At 41.5% G+C, this 12325-nt stretch overlaps 1 protein-coding gene across 1 annotated transcript in view; it reads right to left on the bottom strand.

Annotated features, from left to right (window-relative positions):
* Positions 1 to 12325, bottom strand: part of LOC132392425 (potassium voltage-gated channel subfamily H member 7-like) — a 529705-nt gene that overhangs the window by 36402 nt on the left and 480978 nt on the right. Inside the window, exon 10 of the mRNA XM_059966250.1 lies at positions 11049 to 11301. Coding sequence (XP_059822233.1) covers positions 11049 to 11301 — 253 coding nt within the window. The remainder of the gene's footprint in view (positions 1 to 11048; positions 11302 to 12325) is intronic.

The following is a 12325-nucleotide window of genomic DNA, read 5'->3' as shown; positions in this document are numbered from 1 at the left end:
TACCAGCAAGTGGTTCAGAATAACAAATGAAAGCTATGAACACAAATTACTTCTTGGGAAAAGCTGAGTACAAAAGAATCTTGATCCAACTGATATAATATTTAGCTTATTTTCTCAATGACACTGAACAGAAAATAAATTATATGTTATTACAGAGGATGAGTATTCTTGATAGTCAGAAATTGGTAGAAAAAAATAGCCAGAAGTGGCAAAGATTTACAATGGATTTACCACTGAGTAGCCCCATTATGTCAAGATTTACTCTGAAGACCATTTATCCAGTGAAAAATGAGCAGTTTTTGTAAGATTTAGCTTAGAACACCTGCTCAATATCAGCCAGACATTGAAAAATAACCTCATTATACAACGGATTTGTCAATAACCTGGAAAGGCAAGTAATATCACAGTTTGATGAATGTTACTTTAATTTTATAATACGGCACCTATGCCTGAAGGTTAAACTGTAAGAAAGTGCTACAATACATCTTTGCTGACAAGTGCAAAGTACATTTTTAAGAGACACTGAATTTAGCAATTAGATGAGTTGTCGAACAATTTTTGGACAAGTTTGCTATTTATCAGCCTATTCAATCATCTTTAGGCAACAATGTACAGACAGCTATTAGAGGCAGGGATCCCCATCTCAATACAGCTTTGGTTCTATTAATCAAACGTCATACGTAGATTTCGTGATGTTTATTCAATGACAGGAAATATCTAGTTGCTAATCACTACAAAATATTTGGGTTTGAATTTCTAGTCTGTGAGAAGTTCACAGCTTAGAAACTGAAACCTAGAGACAGTTTGGCTTTTGTATATCATATACTGAGATATTTGAATTTTCTGTAAGGTTTTATTTCTTATTTTGTTTTTATCTTTAGCTTGCATAATACAGTTAGTCCCTTCAGGTAACTGATGCTGCCTTTCAAAGATAATGCAGTATCCAATATTTACAAAGAGCTTTTCCACTCAAAGCGGCGTGAAGATAATTCTGTAGTTACAATCTCACAGAAGGTCTTAGCCTGAAATGTCGATTGTTTATTCATTTCCATCAATACTGCCTGACCTGCTGAGTTCCTCCAGCATTTTATGTACTTTGCTTTGGATTCCCAGCATCTGCAGAATTTCTCGTGTTCAAAATAACCTCGTGGTCACACAGGGCATAGTGGTTAGTGCAATGCTGTAACAGCTGGAGGCATCAGAGTTTGGAGTTAAATTCCAGCGGCATTTGTAGGGAGTTGGTACATCCTCCCTTTGAATATGTGGATTTCAATCTGGTTACTGGGTCAGTTGCTGATCGTAAATTGTCCCGTGATTAGGCTAGGCTTAAAAATGTTAGTTGTTGGGTGGTGCGCCTCGCTGGGCCTGAAGGGCCTGAATCTCTCAATAAGTAAAAATCATTTTAAGGGGCATAATTTTAAAGTGATGGGAGGAAAGTTACAGGGAAATGTCAGAGGTATGTTTTTCTACACAGGGCATGGTGGTTTTGAGGAACGCATTGCCAGGTGTGATGGTAGAGACAGATTCATTAGAGAATGGACAAGGGAGAGCCAGTGGATGTAGTGTACCCGGACTTTCAGAAAGCCTTTGATAAGGTCCCATATAGGAGATTAGTGGGCAAAATTAGAGCACATGGTATTGGGGGTAGGGTACTGACATGGATAGAAAATTGGTTGGCAGACAGGAAACAAAGAGTAGGGAGAGCTCTTAAAGATAGCAGAGTCAAGGGATATGGTGAGAAAGCAGGAAAGGGGTACTGATTGTGGATGATCAACCATGATCACAGTGAATGGCGGAGCTGGCTCAAAGGGCCGAATGGCCTACACCCACACCTATTGTCAATAAATAGATAGGCAGGTGAATAATAGAAAAATGGAGGGCCATGTATGAGGGAAGGGTTAGATTAATTTTGAGGGCTATGTCTGAGGGAAAGGTTAGATTGATTTTGAGGGCCATGTATGAGGGAAGGGTTAGATTGATTTTGAGGGCTATGTATGAGGGAAGGGTTAGATTAATTTTGAGGGCTATGTATGAGGGAAGGGTTAGATTGATTTTGAGGGCCATGTATGAGGGAAGGGTTAGATTGATTTTGAGGGCCATGTATGAGGGAAGGGTTAGATTACTTTTGAGGGCTATGTATGAGGGAAGGGTTAGATTGATTTTGAGGGCCATGTGTGAGGGAAGGGTTAGATTGATTTTGAGGGCCATGTATGAGGGAAGGGTTAGATTACTTTTGAGGGCTATGTATGAGGGAAGGGTTAGATTGATTTTGAGGGCCATGTGTGAGGGAAGGGTTAGATTGATTTTGAGGGCTATGTGTGAGGGAAGGGTTAGATTGATTTTGAGGGCCATGTATGAGGGAAGGGTTAGATTGATTTTGAGGGCCATGTATGAGGGAAGGGTTAGATTGATTTTAGAGTAGGTGAAAAGGTTGGAACAACATGGTGAGCCAAAGGGCCTGTTGTGTGCAGTAGTGTTCTATGTTTTATAAAAAGGAATATTTTTCAATAATCAAGTTAAAATATTTCCCTTGGAAAGCAAGAGGCATGTTCAGTGTACAACTGCTCCTAAATCAGGTGCTAAAGAGATAATTGTCAATGCATTTAGCAACACACACAAAATGTTAGAGGAACACAGCTGATCAGGTGAGATCTATGGAAAAGAGTAAACAGGCCACGTTCAGGCTGAGAACGTTAATCAGGACTGGAAAGTAAGGGGGAAGTTGGCAGAATAAAGAGGTGAGGGAAGGGGAAGGAGGACTGGCTGTAAGGTGATAGATAGGTGAAGCCAGGTGGGTGGGAAAGGTAAAGGGCTGGAGAAGAAGGAATCTGATCGGAGAGTGAACTATAGGAGAAAGGGAAGACACCAGGGGGAGGTGATAGGCAGAGTGAGGAATAGAAGAAGAGGGAAGGGTGAGGAAAAAATACTTGAAGGAGAAATAAATGTTCATGCCATCAGGTTGGAGGCTAGCTGGACAGAATGTGAGGTGTTGCTTGTCCACCTTGAGAGTGACCTCATTATGGCAAAAGAGGAGGCCATCGACCAACATGTCAGAACTGGAATAGGGGTAGGAATTAAAATGGTCAGACACCAGAAAGTTCTGCTTTTTGGCAGATGGAGCTGTGGTGCTCAAAAAATGTAGTCCCTCAATTTACATCAGGTCTTACCAATGTAGAGAAGGCTGCACTGGGAGCACTGGATATAATAGACAACCCCAACAGATCTGCAGGTGAAGTGTTGCCTCACCTAGATGGATTGTTTGGAGTCCTGAATGGAGGAGGGAGGAGGTGAATGGGTAGGTGTACCTTTTCTGTTCCTTGCAGGGATATGTGCCATGAGGGAGATTATTGGGAGGGATGAATGGACAAGGAAATTATGGAGGGAGCAATCCCTGTGGAAAGTGGAGGGTGGAATGGGGGGAGGGAGGTAAAGACGTGTTTGGTGGTAGGATCCCACTAAAAATAGAGAAGATGCATTTAGCTGGTCAGTTAATTTGTCAATTGGTTTAGGATTGTTCAACCAAACCACCTTTGGGTAAGGAGGAACATAAGAGCATAGCACATCAGAACAGGGGTAAAGACAACAAGAAAATACACTGAAAACCTGAAATATGTGACAGTCACATACCATGCTCACTCACCAAATAAAATGATTTCACATTGAACTCTTCGATTTTAAATTTAGTAGAAAACCAAGATGGGTATCCAAAATCATATCAAAAAATAGATTATTTTTACTGATTACAACTTTTAGTATCACCTGGCATCTTTTTTTCTCTGTATTAATTGATCCCTGGTCATATAAAAGTCTATATAAAAGTACAATGTGCTAACAGGGCACTTAGAAAATCACACCAGTCTGTGCACAAATTCCAGCTGGACATAAGCCGCGTGTTCTTTGCCGTGCCCCTAACCCTAGGAGGGCACCTGAAGAGATCATTAAGCAGCATCTTTCTTACCGAAACCAGGATTAACCTGGTCAGCAAAATTCTCCATCATGCCTGCCTGATACTTGGAATGTAAATTGCACCATGTGCTGGCGCCTGAACATGCTGAGACCTGCAGAAATATTTTTTCAGCTGGCTAGGTCATGGCCCAGACTTAGCCAGCTGTCAAAAATATCACAACTTAAATGTTTGTGAATATTTCTGGCATTCTGAAAGATTCAGAGGCTGCTAGGCTGCATTGTCTAGGCACCGGCCAACAAGCTGAATGTGTATATTTTCAGAAACGTGTTTTGAGACAATGTGGGCCTCAGATCTCAAGTTCTTGACATGCCATATCCAGAGCACTTTGGCAGCTTTTAAAAGCTTGCATCTGTCATTGTTCAAAGTGGCTTTGAGGGTATGACAGTGTTTCAGTAACACTGGACAACAAAGATGTTGCTTCTTGAATACTTTAGGATGTATCTTATGGATTTTGTGCTGCTGATCATGAAAATTATCATGAAATTTCCCTGTCATGCACTTCTTTAACGAGTTGTCTTTTTTTGCTATTTCAGTTTATAATTCAAGTAAGAATAACTGATGCCAAGATGAAGGAAGGCTCTTTTGTTGGTCTACAAATCAAACAGTTCTTCAATGACAGGCAATTTGAAGAACTTCTAGTGTGACTGGAGATAATTGCATGGAAGGCATCCAAGGATTCACTTTTTGCATTCCCATTTAAATTTCTTCCCTGCAAATCTTGGTGCTGTCAGTGACAAGCATGGTGAAAGGTTTCACCAGGACATTGCAGTCATGGAAAATGGGATCAGGGCAAATGGAATCCATAATGCTGGCTGATTATTGTTGGACACTTAGCAAGAAGCCTCAGACATTGAGTACAAATGAAAATCATCAACAGAACATTTTTAGTTTTGTTGAACAATTGGAATGTGTCAGCACTGTTATGCAATTAAATGCATTATATTCAATAAAAGTTAATTTCTTGTTACTCCAAATTCCTACTTGCTACAAGGAGTCTGAAATGATATTCATGTTCAGTTTCAAGCAGTCTACCATTAAAAAATGCTTGGGAAGCACCACTTCTGGAAAAAAGGGCTGTCCAGTATGATCTGTCCCCAGCATGGAATACTGAGGAATTGTCCTTGAGTAGAGGCAGTGGTTCTGGATATGTGATTTAATTGCTGTCCCCTCGAATGAAACCGCACAGGGTGTCACCTCTGACACTTGACTATCCCCTAGCCAGTCAGCCACACAGTCCAGATGGTTGGCTTTCATATGAAGCTGATGCATGATGGGTAATTAGCCAGGGCTGATGCCCAATGCCATCGATAGGCATTTTTGCTACAAGTAGCAGGCACCCTTTTCCCATAACTTGCTATACCCAATGAGAAGCAATGGTAGAGGAACACTAGAGCAGGAAAAGGCATACAAATCAGGCTCAATAGATAAGCATGCAAATGAGTAGATGGATATTTGAACGGCTTCTGTTTTGGTAGAAATATGGAGTGGGTTGCAGCTATTGGCAAGTCTGAAGCTTTGTGTTTGCTGGGTTAGATGCAGACCTCCTCTGCTGTGCAGTGCAAGGTACCTCCAGAGCAATGCAAACATGGGAGATATTGTTGGAAAATGCTGATAACCTTCCAAAGGACACATTGTGGTGACAGTGTAGCTTGCAGTGTAGACAGATTTCGCTGTTTTCTGTGTAGTTAGTGGGTAGACATTGACTCTCAACAGAAGCTGATTATTCTGATATGTTGGCTAAAAGGTGTAGATATTGAGATGGCACAAATTCAAAGTATTATGCCTGCTTATTATTATAATTCAAGGTATTATCTGTGATCACGCTGTCTTCCTGCCACCTTAACGGATGGAGTTCCTCTCGTCCTCACTGATCACGCCATGAGCCTTCACGTCATTTTCCACAACTTCCACCATCTTTCATTGGACACTGCCAGCAACCACATCTTTACCTTCTCTCCACTCACCATTTTCTACAGGGATTGCTCCCTTTATGTTTCCCCTGTCCATTCATCCCTCCCCACTAATCTTCCTCCCAGCACTTATTGCTGCAAGTGGAGAAAGTGCTATACCTACCCATTTGTCTCCTTCCTCAGCACCATTCAGGGCCCGAACAGTCCTTCCAGGTGAGGGAACACTTCACCTGCAAATCTGTTGGGGTCATCTACTGTTTCCAATGCCCCTGACGTAGCCTCTCTCATTGGTGAGACCCAACATAGGCTGGGGGAATGGCTTTGTCGAGCACCTTCACTCAGTCTACTAAAGGTAGGATTTCCTAGTAGACCACCCATTTGAATTCAGATCCCCATTCCCATTTCCATATGTCAGTTCATGGCCTCCTCATTTGTCCCAATGAGGCCACTGTCAGGTTAGAGGAGCAATAGCTTATATTTTGTATAGGTAGCCTCAAACCTGATGGAAGGAACATTGATTTCTCCAACATCTGATAATTTTCCCCCACCCCTTCCTACTTGTTCAATTCTCCACTTCCGCTCTTGTTTTATGTCTTTTCCTCATCTGCCTATTACCTCCCCCTCATGCCCCTCCTCCTGTCCTTTCTCCCATGGTCCACTCTCCCCTCCTATCAGATTCCTTCTTCTACAGCCCTTTACCTTTTCCACCTATCAATTTCCAGCTTCTTACTTCAAACCCTCCTGCTCCCACCCACATGGCTTTACCTGCATCTTTCTAGCTTGTGCTCCTTCCCCTTTCCCTGCCTTCTTATTGTGACATCTTCCTCTTTCCTTTCCAGTCCTGATGAAGGTTCTCAGCCCAAAACTTTGACTGTTTATTAATTTCCACAGATACTGCCTGACCTGCTGAGTTCCACCAGCATTTTTTGTGTGTTTTGCTCTGGATTTACAGCATCTGCAGAATGTCTTGTGTTTGTTATTATGACGGCTACCTGGATGTTAATATCAACCACCTGGCTGTTCTGATTATGGTTGTAGACCCGCTGCATGACCAGAGACTGAAAACCTTACATGTGTGAAACTTTTAAACAAAACTGGTGCAGTTCAGGGAAAAGCTGGAAACTTAGCAATTCCCAAAGTTTTTATTGCCTGCTGCTCTCTAGCAATGAAAAATAAAATGAGTTCTATTTTCCTAAAATAGAAGCACGAGGGATTCTGAAGATACTGTAAATCATCACAAACAAAAAGCTGGAGGAACCTAGCAAGTCAGGGGGATGTTTATTCCCCTCCATGAATTTTGCCTGACTTGCTGTGTTCCTTCAGCATTTTGCGTGGGCTGCTCCTTAAGCAGAAACTTCTGTGATCTTCCTCCTTCAGCAAGTACAAAATGATATGTTGCAAGTTTTCAAAGAATTCAGATCTATCAGGAGATTGTTATTGCCATGTCTACTGATTACTCTGTGAGCTTCATTTTAACAGGAAATGTACATAGATGACAATAAATTAATCAAATTAATTTACAGCTCTTGTCAACACATTTTGGGCCTGCATTGAAGTGCCAAATTTGACAGCACAAATTCATCGCCTTCACAGGGAAGAGGAGCTCCCTGGTCAATATGTGCTGTCAAATATGCCACAAAGTTTGGAAAAAAAAACTTAATTTATTCTGACACATCAAAAAATAATGTACAAATAATTGATCATCTCTAAACAATAAAGGTTCTAGCATAGGAAAATGAAAGCAGATTTGACAGAGGTATACAAAATTATGAGGGGCATAGATAAGGCAAATATAAGCAGGATTTTTCTACTGAGATTGGGTGAGACTAGAACTAGAGGTCATTGGTTAAGGGTGAAAGGTAAAAGCTTTAAGGGGAATATGGTGGGGAACCTTTTCACTATGAATGTAGTGAGAGTGTGGAATGAGCTGCCAACAGAAGTGGTAAATGCAGTTTCAATCTCAATGTTTAAAAGAAGTTTGCTTAAGAAAATGAATGGGAAGGGTATGGTCAGATGCAGGTTGGTGGGACCAGGCAGAATAATAGTTCAGCATGGACTAGATGGTCCAAAGAGCCTGTTTCTGTTCTGTAGTTCTCTAGGACACTATAACTTCCACTCCGGTTCTGAGAAGTAGAAGATGGCTACACATGATTTTCTTGGATGCAGGAAAACCAAGGACATCAGGCACAATGCACACCCAAAAGACCCAGTTCTTGGTGCACTGGTAAGGTGGTTCAAGATAAATGAAGGTGCATGAAAAGTTTACCCATTGTTGCCCTTCCCAAAATGGGAAAATAAGATGAATTGAATTTTATTTGTGAGTGTGTATTATATAGGAAACTAACAATGTTCAAAGAGCAGATGGTATGGAGAGGCATTTCACAGTATACACATGGTGGCCTCTCTAATAAATATCTCCTATGCCTAATAAAGTGGCCACTCAGTGTATGTTTGTGGTCTTCTGCTGCTATAGCCCATCCATTTCAAGCTTCGATGTGTTGTGCATTCATAGATGCTCTTCTGCACACCTCATGTCAGCTTGAACCAGTTTGGCCATTCTCTTCTGACCTCTCTCACTAATGAGGCATTTTCACCCAAAGAATTGCCACTCGCTGGATTCTTCTGTTTTTCACATCATTCTCTGTAAACTCTAGAGACTGTTCTTTGTGAAAATCCCCGAAGATCAGTGGGTTTCTGAGATACTTGAACCATCCCATCTGGCACCAATAATCTTTCCATGGTCAAAGCCACTTAGATCACTTTTCTTCCCCATTCTGATGTTTGGGCTGAACCACAAATGAAGCTCATGACAGTAACTGCATATTTTAATAAATTGAGTTGCTGCAACTTGATTGGCTGTTTAGATATTCACATTAACAAGCATTAAAAAGGTGTACCAAATAAAGTGGCCACTGGGTGCATGTACAAGTTTAATAATCTACATAATCTGTGCCTTCAGCTGTCCTAAGGTAACAAAGTCAGTTGTATAGAGGTTTCTGACCAATGAGAATTCAATAAAGGGGAATAACTGAAGTAGTTACATTGATGGCTTAGAAGTCCAGAGACATGGCTAATAATCTATTTATTTATTGGGATACAGGTTGGAGAGAGACCTTCCAGACCTTTGAGCCATGATGCCCAGCAATCCTCTGAGTTAACCCTCGAGCAATCACAGGACAGTTTACAATGACCGCTTAAATACTGAACAACACACACAGAATGCTGGAGGAACTCAGCAGGCCAGGCAGCATCTCTGAAAAAGAGTAAATAGTTGAGCTTTCAGGCCAAGACCCTTCATCAGGACTGGAAAATAAAGATGAAAAGTCAGGGCAAGAAGGTTGGAGGAAGGGAGGAAGAAATACAAGGTAGTAAGTGATTGGTGAAACTGGGGGGGGGGAAGGTGAAGTAAGAGCTGTGAAGTCAATTGCTGAAAGAGATAAAGGGCTGGAGAAGGGGGAATCTGAAAGGAGAGGACAGAAGACCATGGAAGAAAGGGAAAGGGGTAATCCACTGATTCTCACAGTTACTTGGACTATACCTCTTCCAACCCTATTACTTGTACAAATGCCATCCTCTACTCTCAATCTTCTCTGCATCTGCTCTCAGGATGAGGATTTTCATTCCAGAACTAAGGAAATGCCCTCCTTCTTCCATCATGAATGGTGCCCTCACCTGCATCTCTTCCATTTTGTGCATGTCTGCCCTCGTCCCATTAACCTGCCACTCTCAGGGATAGAATTCCTCTTGTCCTCACCTACCCCACTTGTCTGACATTGTCCTTCATTGAGCATCTTTGCACCGCCCACCAGAAAAAGTGGGATCTCCTGCTGGCCACCCATTTCAATTCTACTTCCTATTCCCATTCCAGCATGTCAGTCCAGGGCCTCCTCTACTACTGCACACTCAGGGTGGAGGAGCAAAAACTTATATTCCATCTGGGTAGCCTCCAACCTGATGGCATGAACATTAACTTCTTGAACTTCCGGTAATTGCCCCTACCCTCTCTCCTTCACCATTCCCATTTCCATCTCTCAGATTTCCAGATAAATGCCGAATAAGGCATCAGTAAAAGTAACTAATGGTAATTTGAGTTCATCAGTAAACAAAAGAGAACAGAGAAGTGAACAAACTGGGGGAGGAAATCGATGAGTCAAACAGCATCTATAGAGGAGAGGCAAGAAATTGTCAATGCTTCAGGTTGAAACTCTGCAGCAGTGGAGAGGGAAGACTGCCAGTATAAAGAGGAGAGGCTGAGTGGTAAAGTCAGAGATCTGGAAGGTGGAGCCATAAGACAGAAGCTAATAATGGTAGATCAAGGCAGATGGGATCAAGGAAGGGGAGGGTGAAGGGGAAGTGATCAGCAGGAACACAAAAGCCACACGTGAGAATAAAGGAAGGTGATAATGAGAAACATTCGGGGAGAGAATGGCAGATGGAACCAACTGGACGAAGGGATCCAGTGGATAAAATGTGTGAGTAGTAGGGGGACGGAACCATAAACTGGGTGTAAAATGGATGATGGGGCTGGAGGGGTATGGTATGGGAAAGGGGATATAATGAGAGGACTGAAAAACACAGGAGGTGGGTTCACCCGAAATTTGGAGAGTTCAATGTACATGCATTGGATGTGGTGAATCTGTGGAACTCATTGCCACAGGTGGTTGCAGAGACAAGTCATTGGGCATGCTTAAGACATTCTTGATTAGTCAGGGCATGAAGGGAAACATTTGACTCAATAGACCAAATGGCCTAATTCTGCTCCTATATCTTTTGGTCTTCTGGTCTAAATGCGAGTAGTGATTTGGAGCAACACCTTTAAAATTTCAGATCAAGGAGCCTTCATTAGTTCTGCTCAGTTGTGTCACCAGTTTGTCAAGGCAATGAATGCCAGTCTTGTTAGCACTGCCTATATCACCCCATATTAGAAATAGTGCTAATTATCTTCAAGACAAACAAAGCATTTCAACTGAGTTTATCATTTACTCCTTAATCTGCAAAGTTGCACATTTGTGGGAAAGCTTAAGCTAACAGCCAAATATTTTCATCATTTTATGGCAACGTTTTTGGCATTGCTGATTCATATTTATAACTTGTAGGCCCATGAACAACATCTAAGAAGGCAAGTCAATTTAAAAATGCTCATTGATTCTATATATTTCATGCTTACTTACCAAGGATTGCTACTACAATGTTGTCTTTCAGGATTTCTATAGAGCCCCTGGAGATGAAGTAGAGAGCAGTAAGGATATCACCGCTATGAACTAAAGTGTCACCAGGAGGAGCATGTGTGGTTTTAAACTTCATGGCCAGAGCTCGGAGACATCCTTTACTGGCTCCTTTGAATGCCTTGCAGTTCTGAAGTAATGCCTGGTTGAGGTGAAGGCATATGTCTGCCTGGAGACATTCAGGAAATCCCTTAAGGACCTAGTAGAAAAATTAAGTATTAGTAATAATGAATGGCAGGGCAATCTGTAATTCTAGTCAATAGTATGTATCCTCAGTTACAGTTCTAGAAGTTAGATCCTCAGCTTTGTAAAATCCTAAGACACTGCAGGTATTAGTGCAGATGATGGGATTTCCATGACTGTACCTTATTGGATATGTAAATTACGAACAGAGAATAACTTATGCATTCATTTTCAAAAGTCTAGACTGAAATCATGCACTGTTCAGACAACGGGCTATATACCTTTCTGTCCTTTACACCATCTTTTAACATACTAAATATATTCATGGTGCTTCTTGATACACTAGTTAAACTATCTTAGAAATAATTCTGAATCTGTAAAAATATTAACAGAGGGCTGTGCATTTGAAATGCCTGATAAGTATATGTAGACCACGTGCTGTTTATTTTTTGATTTACTCTACAGAAAAGGCACTTGCGGCCTCTGGAGCCACGCTGCCCCGAGCCTAATCGTGGGACAATTTGCAATGACCAATTAACCTACCCGGTACATCTTTGGACTGCGGGAGGAACCCTGAGCACGTGGGGAAAACCCAGACATTCCACAGAGAGGACGTACAGACTCCTTATGACGGCACTGGAACTGAACTCCTAACTTTAGCAATGGAATATCTGCAATAACTTATTAAGTCTAATCTCCAAGTATTGAATATTATAAAGGGATTCAATATGGGAGAACTTTCTATAATTCTATTTTGCGATGTAATAGTTCAGCAGACACATAGAGATATATAAAGACAAAACTGCCGTGCAGTGGCTGTTCAGCCACCAGATGGCAAAAAGTGCACCTCGTATCTCTGAATAGGTTCTTATAGCAAATGGAAATATTTTACCAGGAGCATCAGGTATAAGTCTAATGATGATGGGTTGGAAAACAGGGTTAAGTGATGTTTATGCATTATTTTGATGACGGGTTGGCAAAATATACAGGTAGTTTTAACAATTAAACTGATTTGGTCTTTTCTTTGTCAAACAATTACT

This window comes from Hypanus sabinus, chromosome 4 (assembly GCF_030144855.1).
Source record: "Hypanus sabinus isolate sHypSab1 chromosome 4, sHypSab1.hap1, whole genome shotgun sequence".
NCBI classification, from domain to species: Eukaryota; Metazoa; Chordata; class Chondrichthyes; order Myliobatiformes; family Dasyatidae; genus Hypanus; species Hypanus sabinus.
This window is presented reverse-complemented; position numbering and strand designations above follow the sequence as displayed.